The following is a 17,519-nucleotide window of genomic DNA, read 5'->3' on the forward strand; positions in this document are numbered from 1 at the left end:
GCACACTCAGGAGCAACACAGATTTGAGGAGGGCATAAAGAGTCCCAGCACTGGTTGTAATGCTGAGTCAGATGAAGAGGAGTTGCTCGGAAGGGTCAGCCCAGCCGAGGAAGTTTCCAGGTGTTATAAACGCCAATCACTTGGTTTTAAAATTTTAAAAGTTTAATAATAATAAAATAGTTATAATAATAGTAATACAATTAGAGTAATGAAAATTTAGAGTTAGGACAATTACAAGACAATAAAAAGCAAAGAATTACGGATGTCCGGATGCTCTCGGGCACTTAAGCCCAATAAGCATGCCTTGTGAACAAAGGAATAACCTTTAAAAGCAATAGCCTGTTCCATATTCATACATCTCATACATGATGCATAAATTCCTTGCAAATTAAGAACTTTTCTGGTTTTTGTCAACTTCTTCCCCTTAATCCTGGTGGTTCTATAAAGACGGAGAGAAGGTGGAAGAATGTTTGTCTTTTCCGATAAGGAGGCAGTAATTCTTTATGGGCCCCCATCATTGTCATCTCTGTGTGAAGAGTTTCTTCATTATCTCATCTCTTGCTTGAGCTAGTAAAAAAAAACCCCACATACATAGGTTCTATTTTAACTACAAAACTACATTTACCATACTATTAAAATGTTAATACAGCACTTCTAATCAATATAAGATAATACATATAGTATTCAATTTAATATTTGCGAAAAGCCAATCATAAAATATGCATTTTTCACACAGGACTACACAGCCAACAAATTATATATAGTTGTCAAGAACATTGCACACACCATAAATTCCAGGTTACAGTTACACCAAGGCGCTGCTGCCCTCGGAGTGGTCACATGCACCTTTTGGGTACCCGCAAACTGTCATAACCACGACACCTTTCTTCTACATCTCGTCAATGCCTACCATCTGTTTCTGACTTTTGCTCACCGTGTATGGTATCACGCGCTGATTTTGGGGGTCGGGGGACATTCTAGCAGTTGTAGGCAATCGGAGCCGGCTACGCGCGTGGCCTCCTCCTCCTTGCCATCTCTGACACAGGGGTCTTGTCTGATTACTTGAACAAGACGCACCATCCTTGCAGGGATCTATGTCCCTGGCCCCTCTCCAGGATTAAAAATCTATCTCTGCCAGCGGGGCAAGAAGGGCGGGAGGCCGCCGGCGGACATCGGCTGCGCGCACCGCGCCCGGTGCTGTATTCCGCCCTGGGCCTGGTAACCGGGTCTGGCCCGGCGGGGCGCGGCCTCAGACCTCCATTTCGCGAAGGGAAGGACTCGGAGCGGGCCGGCAGCCGGCGGAAGATGGTTCCCAGCCGCTCGCCACCGCCCCCGGGCGCGGCGCCACGGGGATGGGCGCTGGGGGCCGGGGCGGCGCCTGCGCTCGGCCGCGGGGAGCGCGGGGCTGCGGCGCGGAGCGGGCGGCACCAGCGCCATGACCGCGGCGATGCGGCAGCGGTTCGACCGCTTCTTACACGAGAAGAACTGCATGACCGCCGTACTCGAGCGGATCGAAAGCAAGACAGGCATCAGCCGCACCTACATCGCCACCGGTGAGCCCCGGCCGCCGTCCCGCCGGCTCCCCGCGGGCGGCTGCGCCCTGCCTGCGCCTCCTCGCTCCGGTCCCTCGGGCGCTGACGGCTCTCTGCTCTCTCCTCAGGTATCCTCGGGATCGTGGCCGTGTACCTGGTGGTGGGATACGGCGCGTCCCTGCTCTGCAACCTCATCGGCTTCGCCTACCCCGCCTACGTCTCGTGAGTGTCGCGACTCCTGCCTCCTGCGCCACGCGATGGTTCCGGGTGCCACCCTTCGATGTGGTTGCAAAATCGCATCGCTTGCGGCGTTGCCGAGTCTCTGGGGTGGCATTCCGGGACCGTGCTCCAAAGTGTTGGTTTTGCTGGCCACCCCTTTCCTTGAGAAGGTACAGGTGCCAGGTGAAGAATGAGGCTTCTCCTGTCTGGCGAGTGGTACAGGAGTTACAGGAGTTACAGATGGGAGACGCTGAATGATTTCCACACTTGATAACCAGTTCCTGTAGCGGGTTATGCTTTGGGGTTGGGTTCCCAGCTTTGTCATCTCCAGCGGGAAGCTGGATCGTACGGGAGGGAGGATCGCCGCTTTGAGGGTGTTTGTTAAAACTCGCGCTGATGGTTGAGCGGGGCGCAGGGAGGCACTGGCGTATCGTCGGCGTATGCCTGGTACCGAGTACTGGGTGATGGGCTGGAGACAGAGGTGCATTAAGGAGTGCTGTTTACTCCAAAGCTGCTTCGCTGATGGGGGGGTGGGGGCAAGGAAAACGCTGTAACTCCTCTCTAGCGTGAAAGACTTTTCCTTGGTTAATTTGCTTTCATCTTTTGTGAAGTAGTTCAGTGTATCATTTCTCCATTGTTAGTAACTGAATTGTTTAAAAGAATAACAAAGAATGGTTTGGGTTGAAAGGAACCCTGAAGGTCATGTAGTTCCAGACACCCTGCCATGGCCGGGGACAAAGTAGTGGGTCAGCAGAAAAGGCACTCATGAAAGAGTGGGACAGGTGTCTGTGCTCTGCAAGGGACATCAACAGTCTTTACAGTTGTTTAAAATGGCAAACAAGCTGCCTGATGGGTGACCCATGGGCATGTTCCAAATCTGTTTTACTGGGATTTCAGTTCTGGGTTACTTTAGTTATGTTGATTACTGTGCATCACTGTGCTTTCCTGAAAGAAAATATATTGGAGTCACAGCAAACCCAGAGACCCTCAGCTCGGAGTTAATTCTGTTCATGCATGAAACCAGGACAGTTTTGTGCAGGTATCTGCCTGTCAGGCTTTGTATAAATCTGCAGTTTATTTTCCTTGGTCTCTTTCATTCTGTGTATTCACTGTGGTGTGTGCAGTGCAGCAGGTGTGAATTTCAGTGGAGAAGTGCTGGAGGCTGTAACTGCTAGACCAAGCAGATGCTGTGAAGGGGTGCAGCTGCAGCTGCACTGCTGCCAGTGTTCTCATCACTGTGGTGCAAACCAGTGCCAGGGGAGGGGGCAGCTCCCTGCTTAATGCCTGATACAGCTTCAAGCAGGCACAGCTGTTTCTCTCCTTATTCCTCCTTGTTCACCTTCAGCTTTGCCGTGGGTAAATCTTGAGTGGTTTCATACATGGAGGAATTTCTTCTTCGGCAATACAAAAATCTCCCTGTACATCCACATGATATGTCACAGCAAGGACCCACCTCTGTGTCTTAACATAGGCAAAATGAAGCAGTAGTTCTCTGGCTGTTTCCCAGTAAGTCAGGCAGTCTTTACTCTCATTCCTTAGAAGTCTGTAAGTGCTACCTGATAAAAGAGAAAAAATAATTTTAAATTGAAATCTAATACTTAATTTTCAGGCTTTTGTGGTTGCAGTAGACCAGTACTGAAAAGTTTGCCACTGGTGATAGACGCAACTTTTTAAACTTCTAGCAAGCTTTAACTGCACAAGGCAGTAATCAGGCTAGAGATGGAAAAAGTGAGCATTGGCAAGTGCATAAATACCATTGCCAGCATTTTCACCACTTCTCTAAACTTTCCAGAGCTAGCATGTTCATATGTAGCTCCACCCATAGTTAGTGGTGGTTAACTGCCTCGGAAAAATTAGAGTGCAAGCAGGAAGGGAGCCTTTGATGACTAAGAAATGTGTGCAAAGGATTGGAAATTTCTTAAGTGCTGTCATGCTTGGTTTAAAAATTGAGAAGATGAAAATAGTTTTGGGCAGTAAAATGTCTGAACTTATTATTAGTGTCTTAAAGGGAGAAAAGCAGTACAGTACAATAATGCCTCTCTCTGCTTTGACTACTTTTATGCTGTTACTTCACTTTAGTTGTTTTCACTATGTAAATGTTACTCATGGTATTTTACTAGCAAGGAACAATCTGGATTGATTGTAGAGAAGTATAAACACTCAGCTGAAGCTTGAATATTGTCATGGTGTCTTGAGTCTCTCTCCTAGTTCCTTTTCCTCTTTCATACCTTTAAAACAGGAACACTGCTTTTCTTTGGTGACAGTTATTTAGAAAAGATTAAATTGTTTATGTATTTCTTGAGAACTAGGACAGTAAATTTCCTTTCTCTTAACAATTTTAAAGGCAAATGTTTACTTTCTTCCTTCATGAAAAATGATGCATGATGTGCCAAGGTTCAGAAATAATGCTCTGCTGCTGCTTTATAAATATGATTTGAGAGAGCTGACATATCTAGCCAGATTCACAATGCCCAGTATAAATATAAGTGGAATTTTTTCAAATCTGTCTGCACTTGTGCTATTTTCTCTTGTGCCTAATAATCTGGGGCTTCAGACACTAAACCGGGTATTTTTATTTTTTTTTATATGTCCTGCCAAATCAGTTCCTCCAAGCATACTCACTTTTTGGTTTTTAGGTTTTAGAGTGCCACGTTTAAAAGACATCTAAGCAGTCATTTGGACAGATAATGTGCTTTCCTTTCTAAAGAAAGCAAGTGTTTAGGTTCAGGGAGTGTAATACTCTGATAACAGTACGGAAATTTTGATTTTACTTCCATATCTTACATATATGTTAAAAATGTAAAAGTGTTTGTCATACAGATGGGTCTATTCTGAACTGAGGCACTAACACATCTTAATCACAGCAGAAGAGCCGACATCTATGTGGGATTTTGTTTTGGGGAAGCTGGCATCGACCTGAGTCAGAACTGGGGAACTAACTCATTGGTTGGCCCTACAAATACTTGTTCCAGAAGGGAGCAGGCCAAGAATGAGCAGAGTGCAGTGAAATGAGAGGATGCCCGCTTTTTTCCCCAGCTTTGTTTCAGGAATCTAGCTTTGTGTTGAGTTAGTGTGTAGGCTGTAGGACTCCATGGGTGGGCAAAATGGCATGTACTCCTCTTGCTGCCTCAGTCCCCATTTCCTTTCAAGAAACACAGTTAGAGCCTTTTGTACTACTGTCATGTAGCTTTTTGGTGTCTTCTTAATAATAATCTGTCTGTGCATGGTCAGTGAAACCCTCCCTTGCTATCCTTGGTGAGTTTTTCTGATCCCTTCTGCTAGATCCTCAAAATTGTGAGGGGGGGAACTGGTAGACTTAAATCACAGAAGTTGTGTAAGTGCAGTTGGCAGGAAGATCTTTTCTATATCTGCAAATGCATGACTTCTGTTGCAGTTATTGAGGAGGAAGAAAGATGGAAAGCAGAAGGCTTTTAGGTGGTGGATAGAAATGTAGAAGCCAAAATGATAAAGCGAATTCAAAGGCACAGGTACTTGTGTCACTGAAATGATGTGGGATGTCAGGGAGGCAGCCTGCCGGGATGAGTCTGACATGCGGATGACAGGGAGGCACCAAGCTAAGGAAGTTTGTGTGCAGTGGAGTGTTGATTCTGTGGGGGTGTCTGGATAGGTAGCTAGAAGTAAATTACTTTATGATCTGCTGTAAAGAGTTGGGGCAGACCAGTAGGCATATAAGCTCTAGAAGTGTAGGTGATTTCATGGGTTTTTAAGTTAAATGAAGAAAAACCAAACCCAAACTTGCGCTTGGCTAAGGGTATGACAAATATGCCTACCTACTCACTTCATATAGCACTGACCAGAAAACCGAAGGAAGGATGCACAAAATGGTCTAGTCTTTCTCAGCTACAACATAACCACTGGGTTTAATAGAGACTGATCTTTTGCCTTGAACCTGTAACTTTATTTATACAAGAATCCTCAGGTTCACCTTGTAAATGGCAGGGATAAGGGTGATCACTTCACATGAGACCACAGCAATAAAATTTGGCATTTCTTTATTTCTGCCTCCCACATATGGACTCAGCTCAGTAAAACCCCCACCCCAAACTCATAACTTAGCCTGTGAGTACTATATGTGTGAATTTACTGTAACAAATGATTTGTTATGCCAGAGCTAATTGAGGAGCAACAGTCTCTTCTTGGGAAAGAGCTGATTTTTTGTTGAAATTAGTCAGATGCTCTAAGTGAAAGAACTCCACTTGGCAACTTAGTAAAATTAGATCAGTGTCTGTTACTATCAGTAACAGGATAAGTAACCACACTTGATCTAGGGTAAAGTTTGACTGATTTTAGGATGCACATGGTCAAAGCTGAGCCAGTGCTCTGACTGTAAGTACAGCATGGATGGGAGCCCTGGGCTACTACAGAATGTGACAACCTCCACCCTTCCCTCTTGGCACCACCAGCTAGCAGGGTTACTGGGGAACCGATCTGGCTGAAAATGAAGTTTCTCTTGGCTCCCCATCCATCACAGTGCTGGCCCACAGCAGGTCATTTTCACTCTTGGTCAGGCAGCTGACCAAAGTTACTGAGCTGTGATATTTACTCTCCAGACTACTGGAGCTGTTCCTAGTGATTGCTTTTACCTCCAAGGTGCAGAACTACTGTAAGTAGTTGTTTGAGGCTCTATTTAAAGTCCTCTGCAGTTAGTGATGAAGCAGTATAACAAATCCTTTGGGATGTGTAATTATTTTGCATAACTAAGGTGGAATTTAGATCAGCACTAGACAAAACAGTATAATTTTTTAAAATCTGAAGCTATTGTCTTTGGATGGTCCTTCATTTCTTAGAAAATCTTAATATAATGTGTTCATGAGACTGACTTATTTATTCTTGCAACACAGAAATAATTTATAAGAAGGCAATCCTAAAGTAGAATATAGTGTCAGTACCTCTTGGCCTGTAACTTTTCACTTATTGATGGAGATTGCATTTTGAATATCAGCCTGCCTGATTGGTGACCTAGAGAAGAATGAAGTGTTCTTGGGTTGAAGTAATGTCTATGATGTCTCTCCTAAGCTTAATTGTACAGGGCATTACACCAGGATCATACCTCTAGAATAACTTGGAAGACTACGTTTAATTATGGTGTGATTCTCAATGTTGAAAAGAGTGTAGTTATAAATGGATAAAAATCCCTCTCTGTTCAGATATTCTGCATAAATTACTGTTCTTGTTCTTGGACAAGTACTATTTTCTGTGACTTGCTATTGAAATAGTGTGTAACTAGCAAGGGATGGAGGTAACTTTTGCCCTTTTATTCAACAGGAACATGTTATGCTGGATTTCCCTCTCTCATCTGAGGGACACACTCCCCATTCCAAAGCAGGATATTTATAAAATACTTACTTTCCTTGACTTCAGTTAAAACTTTCAGTCACTGATGGCCATGCTGTAACCTGCTTTTCCCTCCCTCCCTCCCTGACTGGGACTGGAGCCATGGCCCACAGGAGCAATTTGAGCTGACGTGGCTGTTCCCTGCTGGCTGTGGTAGGTTGCTGCCCTTGACCTTGCCCACCAATATCAGACCACTGCAGAAGGAGGGGAGGTGTGCTGTTCCCTACAGTGTGTAAGAAAACAGCCACGTGTGGATTTAATGCTGTGTACATCAGCTGGCTAAATCTGATGGGGCTTTGACTACTTGTAGTGCTGCTGTTTGTGGCTGTCTGACAGTGAAAGCTTGTTGTTCATGTATCCCCTAAGGAACTACAGCAGCAGATGGTGAATATTCAAAGGCAGAACACCCATGGTACTGCATTTAGGAGCTCTCAAAGGCCATTTGTTTCCAGAGGAGAGAAGCTAATAGAATGTGGCCCATTAACACAGTGATATGCCATCTGCCTTTTGCCACATAATTGGAGATTCTAAGCTTTTTTTTTTTTTTTTGCTTTTTTTAAAATGAAAACTGATTTTTGTGGTTACTGAGATGATTTTAATAATGTTAAAAAGGAAAACGAAACAATGCTCCCTTAAATCCATATATGGTGACTGAAAAACATGAAGACTGCTGGCAGGTTAACTGCAAAAAGTATTTTCTCACAAATGCCAAGCTAGGATACTTTGTTGTGGAAATATAAGCCTTCTCTTCTAAGCCTCTAATGGAGAAATTGTCAGCAGAATTCACATGGTGAGCCTCTACAGCAAGTTTTCCTTAACAGTGAGAAACTTTGCAATTGGTTTCTTGCCATTTATTCACCATTTATGCACCATTCTAACATCCCTACTCATCCGTGTGCTTTTTTCTTTCCCTCCAGAAGTGCAGTTTCACACATTGAAAATAGCTCTATAGCTCTCTTTCCTAACTTCTGTGGTGTCCAGGGGCTGTTTTTGTACAGCCCCCTCACCTGGTCATACTAGCATACTTCAGAGGTGTGGACGTGGAAAATAAGTTCTTTAACAGTGGGAGTAGGAGCAGCTGGAGTTGTCACTGCCTTTGAGACTGCTTGGACTAGGGCTGCCTGTGATGATAGGAATAGTAGAAATTAGACCTGCTGTTGCAAAACCTGTGGAAAATATTCCAGTTGGGCTGGTGCTGTGTGTGTTGGTAAGATCTCCATATTGATGGGGTATGGCAAGGGCTGCTGTTTTTCCCACTGCAGGACACTGCTGGCCAGCCTCACACTCCAGTAGAAGTAATGCATGAATTAAGTATCAGATCCTTGTACTGCATTTCAAAGTAATTCATTCCAGCAGCTCTGCCAGCTCCCTCTGCATTTAGTGGGTTTGCCAGTGCTTTTGCTAAAATATGCAGCATGTCACAGGAATTATTTCCCCCAACTCTCCCTGCTCCCCCCTGACCTACAGAACTAGGAAGTGACAGAATCCATAGCACTTCTCAACTCACAGACCAGGAAATGGACTTATGGCCAGCTCTCTGATTTCTGCCTTGTAAACCTCCCTCTGCCTTTTTAAGGAAACTAACAGAAAACTTGGCACTTCTGGTACATCTCACACATGCTGCTTCAGAAACAATACAGCTGATATTAAAGGAAAAAGTGATAGAAGAATTTAAACTAAATACATTAAACTGAGTCTACAGATTTTAATCCTCCAGCATAAGTGGAGAGGACAAATGGTCTAGAAGGCTCTTAAGCTTGAAATTATCAGGCTTAGATTTCCTAGTATTTTCGTTTAAAACTCCTTACAGTGCTAATATGGAATTTAGTGGCTTCAGAAACTCTACTCCACTACTTTTACTGAACGAGCACATGTGCATCTTTTAGTTTCTGTTTTTAAAAACTATATTAACTTGAACTACATTCTCATAGAAGATGGAGAGCAAGAGCCCATTAAATCATTATGCAAAAAGCCCAATACTTTAGTAGAGGTTTTTTTACTCTGTTCTTAATACTTTAGTCTACATCAGACTCTGCAAGTCCTGTAGGAATCAATTTATAGAGCAATACATTGGGTGATGCAGATGCATATGGATCTGGATTCTCTCTGCTTATGTAGAATAAGTGCTTCTTAGGACTTAAAGCAAATCCTATGGATAAGTTTACTTTTTCAAAGAGGAATCTAGTGCATATACAAGTACATTTAAAATGCTATTTATTAGAGCTAACTATGTAAAAGAAACAGAATAATACAGACAGTTTTTTACCAGTGGTGGTGCTGGGAACCCCAGGCTATGCAGCACTGAATGAATTTCTGATCCACATGTAGCCCACTGTGTGGGCCTTGTCTGGAGGCAAGTCTACCAGATTTTGATAACTTAAGATATTGTAGGATTTTTCGTCCAAGACAACAACTCTGTTCATCATTCCTTTCTGGCTGCCATAGAAGGGGGATAGTCACTGATGGGTGCAGGCAAGGCCAGGAAGGTGTTGTGATCACTGGCATCCTGTGCCTCACAGGACTGGGCTCACTCAGGTTATCTGTTACGTGGATCACTAATGCTCTAATGTACAGTAGCCTTCTGGTCAGGATTACTACAATACCTCCAAAACTGGAACCATGGCCAAAGATTATCCCCTCCTTTTCTTGTCCCTCAAAATGTTTTGTGAACAAGGTCAGAATGCTCACTGGTTTTGTTTGGGTTTTTTCCTCCTTGTAATCCCAGAAGTAGAAATAGCTTGAGTATCTTTTAGTTTTGAAATGTGGTATATAGGAAAAAGCTTTGCTGTTCAAAGATCTTGACACACTGTCTGAGTGATAGATGTTAATTAATTTTCTTGGCATAATTCAATTATGGAGAATCACATATAACAACAAATCTGAGTCATAAAATCTTCATCATTATAGACGAGACTGATGCTACTGTTCTGCTCACTTGATTTATTTTCCTTGCAGAATCAAGGCCATTGAAAGTCCCAACAAAGATGATGACACGCAGTGGCTGACTTACTGGGTTGTGTATGGCATTTTCAGCATAGCTGAATTCTTCTCTGACATCTTTCTGTCATGGTTCCCTTTCTACTACATGCTAAAGGTACGTTAATTCATGTGACCCCTCTCCTAAAATGGGACCTTTCGATAAAACTGATTTAATGTCTCCAGGAATGGGTAGATGACAACAGATTCATTTGGAATCATTCCCAGATCACACCTTCTTTTTACATGCAGGTTATGTGTAATATTCTCTTGTGAAAGTGATCTGTTTACATCTGATCGTTTTGTGAGGCAGGAGGGGAAGTTGGGGAAGTTGGGATAGGTGGAAGGGAAAGGTCTGCTGGGTTTTAGGAAAGAAGAAGAGACATTGTAACTGTCCCAAAAAAAAAAACCCAAAAAAACCCCAAAACGAAACAAAACAAAAAACAAAACAAACAAAAAAAAAAACCAACCCACAAAAAAAAAAAACAGAGACAGTTCTTTCTCTTGGTGCTCAGGTAAATTTGGATAAATGACATGGTAAGCCCCATAGAGTGATTCTATTTTTGCTTTAAGGGGATTAGTAAAAGTGGAGAGTAAAATCATGAAGGAGGTCATAACATCTGTGCTATTGGAGCAAGGAGGGAAATTGGAATACAAGAATAATTTGTCCTACAGTTTTAATTCTTAATTAAGCTCAGTTTCCTGATAGAAACTGGTAGGTATCAGAGGAGATGGTTGCTGACGTGCATTTCTTAGTGTGATTTGACTATCAGAAATTATTTGGTTAATGTGTTCCAAGCTTTATGATCTAAGGTTTCAGTCAACTTTAACATGTTAAATTTGTCTAGGAAATAGCTGATCACTCTGTATGCTGTTGGGTAAGAGACCTTCTAGCTTGCTGCAGAGCTTGCTCTTTATCTCAAAGAACTGTTACCAATTTTCTGGTTCAGTGGGCTGTTCTCTTCCTTCTCTTTCGTTTTGTTAGCCTGGTTTAGTCCCACCAAAGTTGTTAAAACAATTTACTTGCTAGCTATTGTGGTGGGGTAATTTAATATTTTAATTATAAGACCTGACAATGTCAAAAGCTGTTTCCAGGAAATGCCATATTTTATAGACAAAATTTGACTGCAACATCTGGTTTACATGTCTGCCTTGTTCCTTTCAGTCTTTAACAAGCCTCAACTGTGACAATCATGTGGACACCTTGTACTTTAATCCATCAGCTGTAGTGGTGTATGCTCACAATTCTGAATTCATACAGTGGATTTTCAGAGCTTCTTTTCTAAATTCTCAATGGAAAAAGATATTGCAGTGGTTTCTTCATGCTACCACAGCTCTCTTTCTGAAGAGCTCACGACTGAAATTCAGGTTGAATTTCCAAATAACGACTACAAATGGCTCTGATAAAATGGTATCAGGAATGCCACAATTACATGTAGTGTTGTAATCAAGGGAAAGGCACTTTTCTCAGTTCTGTAAAAGCAAGCACAAGGAATTATGCCAATACACAGCTTTCTTTGATAGCTGCAGAAGGCACATAGAAGCCAAGTGTTTGCTCTCAGTAGTGGTTGGTATGAGAGGTTTATACAAAGGCAGGCAGGTGTTGGCTGAGAATCAGAAAGTGTTGCTGAATGGGTGGAAAGATGGAGGTTACTCCACAGGAGGAGAAGGAGGAATCAGGCAGCTTCCACACTTCATTCCATCTATGAACTAAAACCTCTTGGAGGGTAGTTATGATGTCTCCATATCTCTTTCATGAAGTAGAAGCCCAGATATGTCATTCATGAAAATTTTGAGCTTGCTTTTATTCTCAAGATGTGCTAAATTTGTGTAGTCACATCTATTTGATACCGCTTGTAGCTTCCACTCCAGACTGAGATTTAGTTGCTCAGTATTTCAAAACACGTTCATGTACATGGCTGAAACATTGAGCACCACTGCTTCCAGAGTCCCCAAAATCTAGAGTTTAGACTCTGCGACATTAAAGTTTTCAGCAGACTAGAAAATTTTATAGGTGTGAGAAAGGAATGTTAAAGAACTCCTTTAAATACTTTATTATGTTTGTATGGACTTTTATTCTCCATATGACTTTTTTTTTTATTTTATGGGCTTTTTCTTGGATTTTATGAGCTGCTGGTTGGTTTTTTTTTGGTTTTTTTTTGGTTTTTTTTTTTGGTAATGCTCACTTCTCATTTATCTGCTTACATTTTTTATCTCTGAAGCACAGGACATGCATGCAGCTCATAATTTCTTTTGTATATGATTTGGTTTTAAATATTTCTGTTCAAGCTTTAAAGATTTCTGTGGCATTCAGGTATTAGAGTACAGTATCCAGTAAAAGCAGCAGAGTTTATCATTTTGTGAGTATTCTTGGTGGTGGGAGTGAGAGGACTTCTTACTCCACTAATGGCTCTACCTTGAAATACTGTAATGCTATATCTGAACAAAATTGGTGCTGCCAGGGCAAAAACAGCTGCTAGGAGCAGGTCCAAGTGATCCAGACTGAGCTCAGGTGAATTCTATTCCCTAAACTGTCTGGTCTGGAGGGTTGCAAAGAATATATTTTGGGCTTGGATTTTTATTTTTCCAGTTAACAATTTTACCACTCAGAGCTTGCTGGAACTTCTTACAGCCCTCTTTATTTTCAAATAAGTTAGTGAACTAGCCTATGTCACTTCAGTTTCACAAGAGATGGGGGTAAAATAAACTAAGTTAGCAGTCTAACATTTTCAAGCTTTGAAAAGAGTGAGAATCTCAACTTTGCTGTGTGTCCAATAGAAAATGCATATAAACATCTGTTTCAGTACAATTCAAAAGTAACAAGTATTTGAGAACAAATCTCTAATTACTTTTTTCTCAACTGGAGTGGGACAAAGCTGTCAAATCAAAATTACTAATTTTGTTCTTAGGCAAGGAAAGGGAAATTTCAATTTCTTTTGGTTTTAGAGGAAGTTGGACTCACATTTGAGGGATTTCTCTAAAACAAAGGAGAGCTAACTTTTTTATGTAGAAGTTGAGATATTTATACAGCTTTGTGGGAGAAGTAATTTTCAGTAATTGATCAGATATTCTTGAATAGGAAATCAAGTCAGTGTACTTCTCAGCTTTTAATGAAAGATAACATAAGATAGCACCATGTAGTCTTTCTGTTATATTAAGTTCAAAAGAATTGAAGCTTTTGAAAATCAGTGTTTATATTGATAAAGCCATTTTTTGCCTTTATTTTCTCTGACCATACTTAATAATTCATCAGTTGCTTTTTACTGGTGCCAGATTTTATTGCATGTTGAATTATTTGTTTTAGTTCATTGGAATTTTCCTGATGGGCCAATCTCTCTGGTGAACACTTTACTTTAAAAAACCTTTCTTTCTGTTCTGGGCAAACATTCCTTTCAGTCATTCTGTTTTGACACCAGGATGAAATAGTTTAAAGAAGAAAGCTTAATCCTTACCCAGAAGGATGGTAAATTGGTCTGGCACTGCAGAGAAGGCAAAGCCAAAATTTTACAGATGTGAAGAACAGAACATACAGAACATTCAGTCTCAGTATACCTTGTTGGGAAGGAACAGAGGAGACATGTTCCAAAATATTTGTAGGCCTTGCTTGAAGAAGACTGTGTGGTTTGTTTCCTTTCTGCCCAGAAATGTGTGGAAATCCTCAAATATGGAATCCTGTCTAACATGAAAGCAAGGCATGTTTTGAGGCTGAGGTTGTTTTGTTTTGTGTTTCAGGAAAGAGTAGTCTGAGAAAAGCTGTTATCCCTTCATTTCCTGGAGAGGCTTTTGACATGGAATAATACTGTACTATTTGTGTACAGAAAGAATGATACAAATGCTGAGAAAATGTACTTAATTTTGTTGCTGTTTTATCCTGTAAAATAATTTTATATGTATTTTCATCGCTCAAGCAGATTTAGTTTATGTCACTCCCTGTCCCTTAAATGTTTCATCTTGCTCTGCATGAGTGTCTTTGTGTGGTGTATGGCAGTGAAACTGAAACCAAATAAAAGTGCTTCAGTCGTAAAGACAGGAATTTGTAGTACATGTAATAACTGTCTTTCCAGTTCCCTTTTGTAAGATGCAGAAACATGACCCCACACTGTGGTGTTTGATTTTTCTGGAGAGCAGATGGTGCTCTAAAAGCTATGCCTAAATTGTAATCCAGAAGCATGACTCTTCTTTGTGCCCTGTGTGTAGCTTGGGTTTATTCTCTCCTCCTTGTCAATTTACCTCTGGGGTACACACAATCCTGTTCTTTCCCCCACTGTGTTTTCAAGGCAGGCAGAGAGGAGAGGGATGTGTTTTGGCTGAATTGAGGTCATTTAGGGACCTAGACATTCAGTGAGGCCTGTGCCATATGTTTTAGAAATACTGAGAGACACTGATGTTTTTGTAGCCAGATTTTATAGTTCCACCTTAAAGAGGAAAAAAAAAGTGCATGTAGTCTTGATACCCCTGACACCAGATTAGATTTACTGCTGCAGCCCTCCTCCTTTGTCCTTACACTATCCATGAAATAATTCCAGTGTAAAGACTGACTGTATGTAGCTGTCCTGGTGTGCACCCTCCTGGAGCCCTGACCGCACAGGGACTGTTCTCAATGTGCTCAGTTCTGTGGCACTTAGGAAAGGCACATTGTCTCCTACTCATGAGTCCATCCACTCAGGCCGATGTTCTCATTCTTACAGTGTGGCTTCCTGCTGTGGTGCATGGCTCCAAGCCCTTCCAATGGGGCAGAGTTTCTCTACCACAGGATTATCCGTCCCTTCTTCCTGAAGCATGAGGCCCAGCTGGACAGCGTTGTGCAGGACCTGAAAGACAAGGCTGCAGAGACTGCAGACACCATCACTAAAGAGGGTGAGCAAAAGGCCCTTCACTGGTCACAGCAAGTATGGGGAATTGCACTGGGGAGCTCTTATTACTGCACTTAATATTCATCATTTGGAGGAAACAAAAATAAATTGCAAGAAGACAACATAAATTATAATGGAGAAGTTAAGTTTGGGAAATGGGGGCTGCAGTGGATCTTGCTTTCTAGAATTGCAGTTAGGCTAGAATGGATGGAACAAATTGAATTGTTTTTGTGTCTTTCCATCATACACACCACTAAAAACATTCTTTCTGGAGGCAGGTCCAGACATAACTTTCATAAATACAGTTACTATTTTAGTGTATCCTCATATCTCCTAAAATACTCCCTTAAATACCTGGTAGTATAGAGGGGCTCCCAGTTGTGCAGTAAACAATTCACAACAATACACAGCAACGTGGAAAGTGCAGTTTTCCCATGTATATGTTTTTGCAATTTTCCTTCCTCTGGAGGTCAAAGGATTCCTCCCTCTTAAAGGAATTACTTATGTTTTATTTTTATGTATTGTAACAGGCTGTAGATTGCTTAAGTTTTTTATTTCCTTGCATTCTGTAGTGAAACCTTGCATTCTAAAATACCTGATGATGATTTTATGAATAAGAGAAGGAGATGTATTAAGTAGCTAAAATAAAGGTTTTTTTATGTTTCACTTGAAAGGAATTTTATCTGTATGCTATTTCAAAGCATCTTAATGCTCCTTTCCACCAAACAATACGTGCAGCCTCATTTCATCTTAGCAACTTTCCTGTCTGCTTAAAAGATCTGCCTTGCTCAACTATTCTTGGAAATTTTGCTGCATAATTCTTTCCAAGTCCTTCTTGTTAGGCATGTACCTTAATTAATGTCCTTCGATGTTGCATTTGGGATTTTCCTGCCCTTATTTCATCACTTATTCTTTCTTTTCCCTGTTTTGATATATAAAGATTTCTACCAAAAAACCTCAACAAACCTAACAGCAACAACAAAACAAAACAAACAAAACAAAACCACTAAAATAAAACAACAGCCTTTTTTTTAAGTGACCATGCATACACAAATACTAGCATTATTCCAAGCCTGTTCTATCATTATGGTGTATTTCTTGCTGCAAACCTGTATGTCCTTAACACTATGAAGAGCCCTGTTTTAACAATAATATAGTTACTGTACTGCTTCTTACTTATGTTTTATTTTTAAAATGTTTTTATGATAAGTTTTATCACTATATCTAGGTGTATACAAAAGCTATGATTTTCTTCTGTGTTCTCTTGTGAGTAAAAGGAAATATTTTTTCATTCAGTTTGAGAGCATTTGATAACCCACTTTGTCTGTAGGCCTATGACTAAACTTGATTTTATTTTCCTGCAGCCAAGAAAGCAACAGTAAACTTGCTGGGTGAAGAAAAGAAGAGCACTTAAACTGGATAAGTTTCCCTACCACCTCCTTTTTGCAGCTTGATGTTACTGGGGACTGTGGTATAAGTTTAATAATACTGCCTTGGAAACATTTTGATATATTAAAGGAATGTGCTGTAAGTTTACTTACTACTTTGCTGTGACTGATAGAGAGTATGCATTTTTATTTAAAAGCAATGCAGTGGGCAGCATCTGAAGCTTAATGAAAATATTTTATTCATCTTCATGCAGAAGACTTTCAGTAATCTCTTTCTGCAGTAACATAAATAAAAAGTATATATCCCTCAGGCTCTGCACTTTAGTTGTCTCTTTGTCTATGAAATTACTCTTAACACTTTGATTGTGGTGCATCTGGTAGCACAAAGCTATTTCATAGGGAAAATTCTGAATGGATCTTCTTGAATATACAGGGAATTATTGTTAGAGGTGGCATAATGGATGTATTCCCCACCACTAAAGCTGTAAATTGTGAAATTACATGTTCTAGGCACCTGATTATAGAGATTATTCACTGTTGCATGTTTTGTTGTAACATCGTATTTGGTACAATGTGTGTATTCTTAAATGGATGGATACTAAGTATAGGAAAGAATAACTTTCTTGGCGTAATCAAGCTTATATTGTCCTGAAGTGATTTGCTAGATATAGATGCATTAAATCTCACAAGATTAACACAGCCTGACTGAAGTACAACTTCTTGCCTATTCTTGCTAAAACAAGTTGTTATCCAAAATTGTTCAAAGAGTGCTTTTTAAGATCACGCTCAAAAGCACAAGCCACCTTTAGCTAAGGAGTGGTACCATTACAAACATTTTTTCCTGAATTCCTTCTGAAGTAGCACCTGCCTTGGATGTCAGTCCCCAGAATTACATCATTACGGGGACAGACCACAACTCCCACAAGCTTTTTCTGCTCATAAAGGTCTGAAATCTCTTCTGACTATACTAAGAACAACTTTCTATAAGCACTTAAACTTCCTGAGTGGAGATGCTTTTGTTACTTGATATATTCCTGACCAATCAATAGGAGTGCAACCAAAGTTGCTAAGAAAATAAAGGAGTTTTTTACAATCAGTGTAAAAAAAAAATTTTTTTTCCTTAGATTTGTATCTGTACTCTTTCACACTGTGATATTTTCAACAAAAACGATTACATTCATTAATTAGGCATGAAT

General features: G+C 40.8%; 1 protein-coding gene across 1 annotated transcript; it reads left to right on the forward strand.

Moving 5' to 3' along the window:
• Window positions 1-1,366: 1,366 nt before the first annotated feature.
• On the forward strand, window positions 1,367-16,964 carry REEP5 (receptor accessory protein 5). The gene is made up of 5 exons (XM_068176828.1): window positions 1,367-1,553; window positions 1,661-1,754; window positions 10,062-10,200; window positions 14,771-14,939; window positions 16,300-16,964. The coding sequence occupies exons 1-5, from the start codon at window positions 1,436-1,438 to the stop codon at window positions 16,347-16,349; spliced, it is 570 nt and encodes a 189-aa protein (XP_068032929.1). The 5' UTR covers window positions 1,367-1,435; the 3' UTR covers window positions 16,350-16,964.
• The last annotated feature ends 555 nt before the right edge of the window (window positions 16,965-17,519 follow it).

Source organism: Anomalospiza imberbis, chromosome Z, assembly GCF_031753505.1.
Source record: "Anomalospiza imberbis isolate Cuckoo-Finch-1a 21T00152 chromosome Z, ASM3175350v1, whole genome shotgun sequence".
Taxonomy (NCBI): Eukaryota; Metazoa; Chordata; class Aves; order Passeriformes; family Viduidae; genus Anomalospiza; species Anomalospiza imberbis.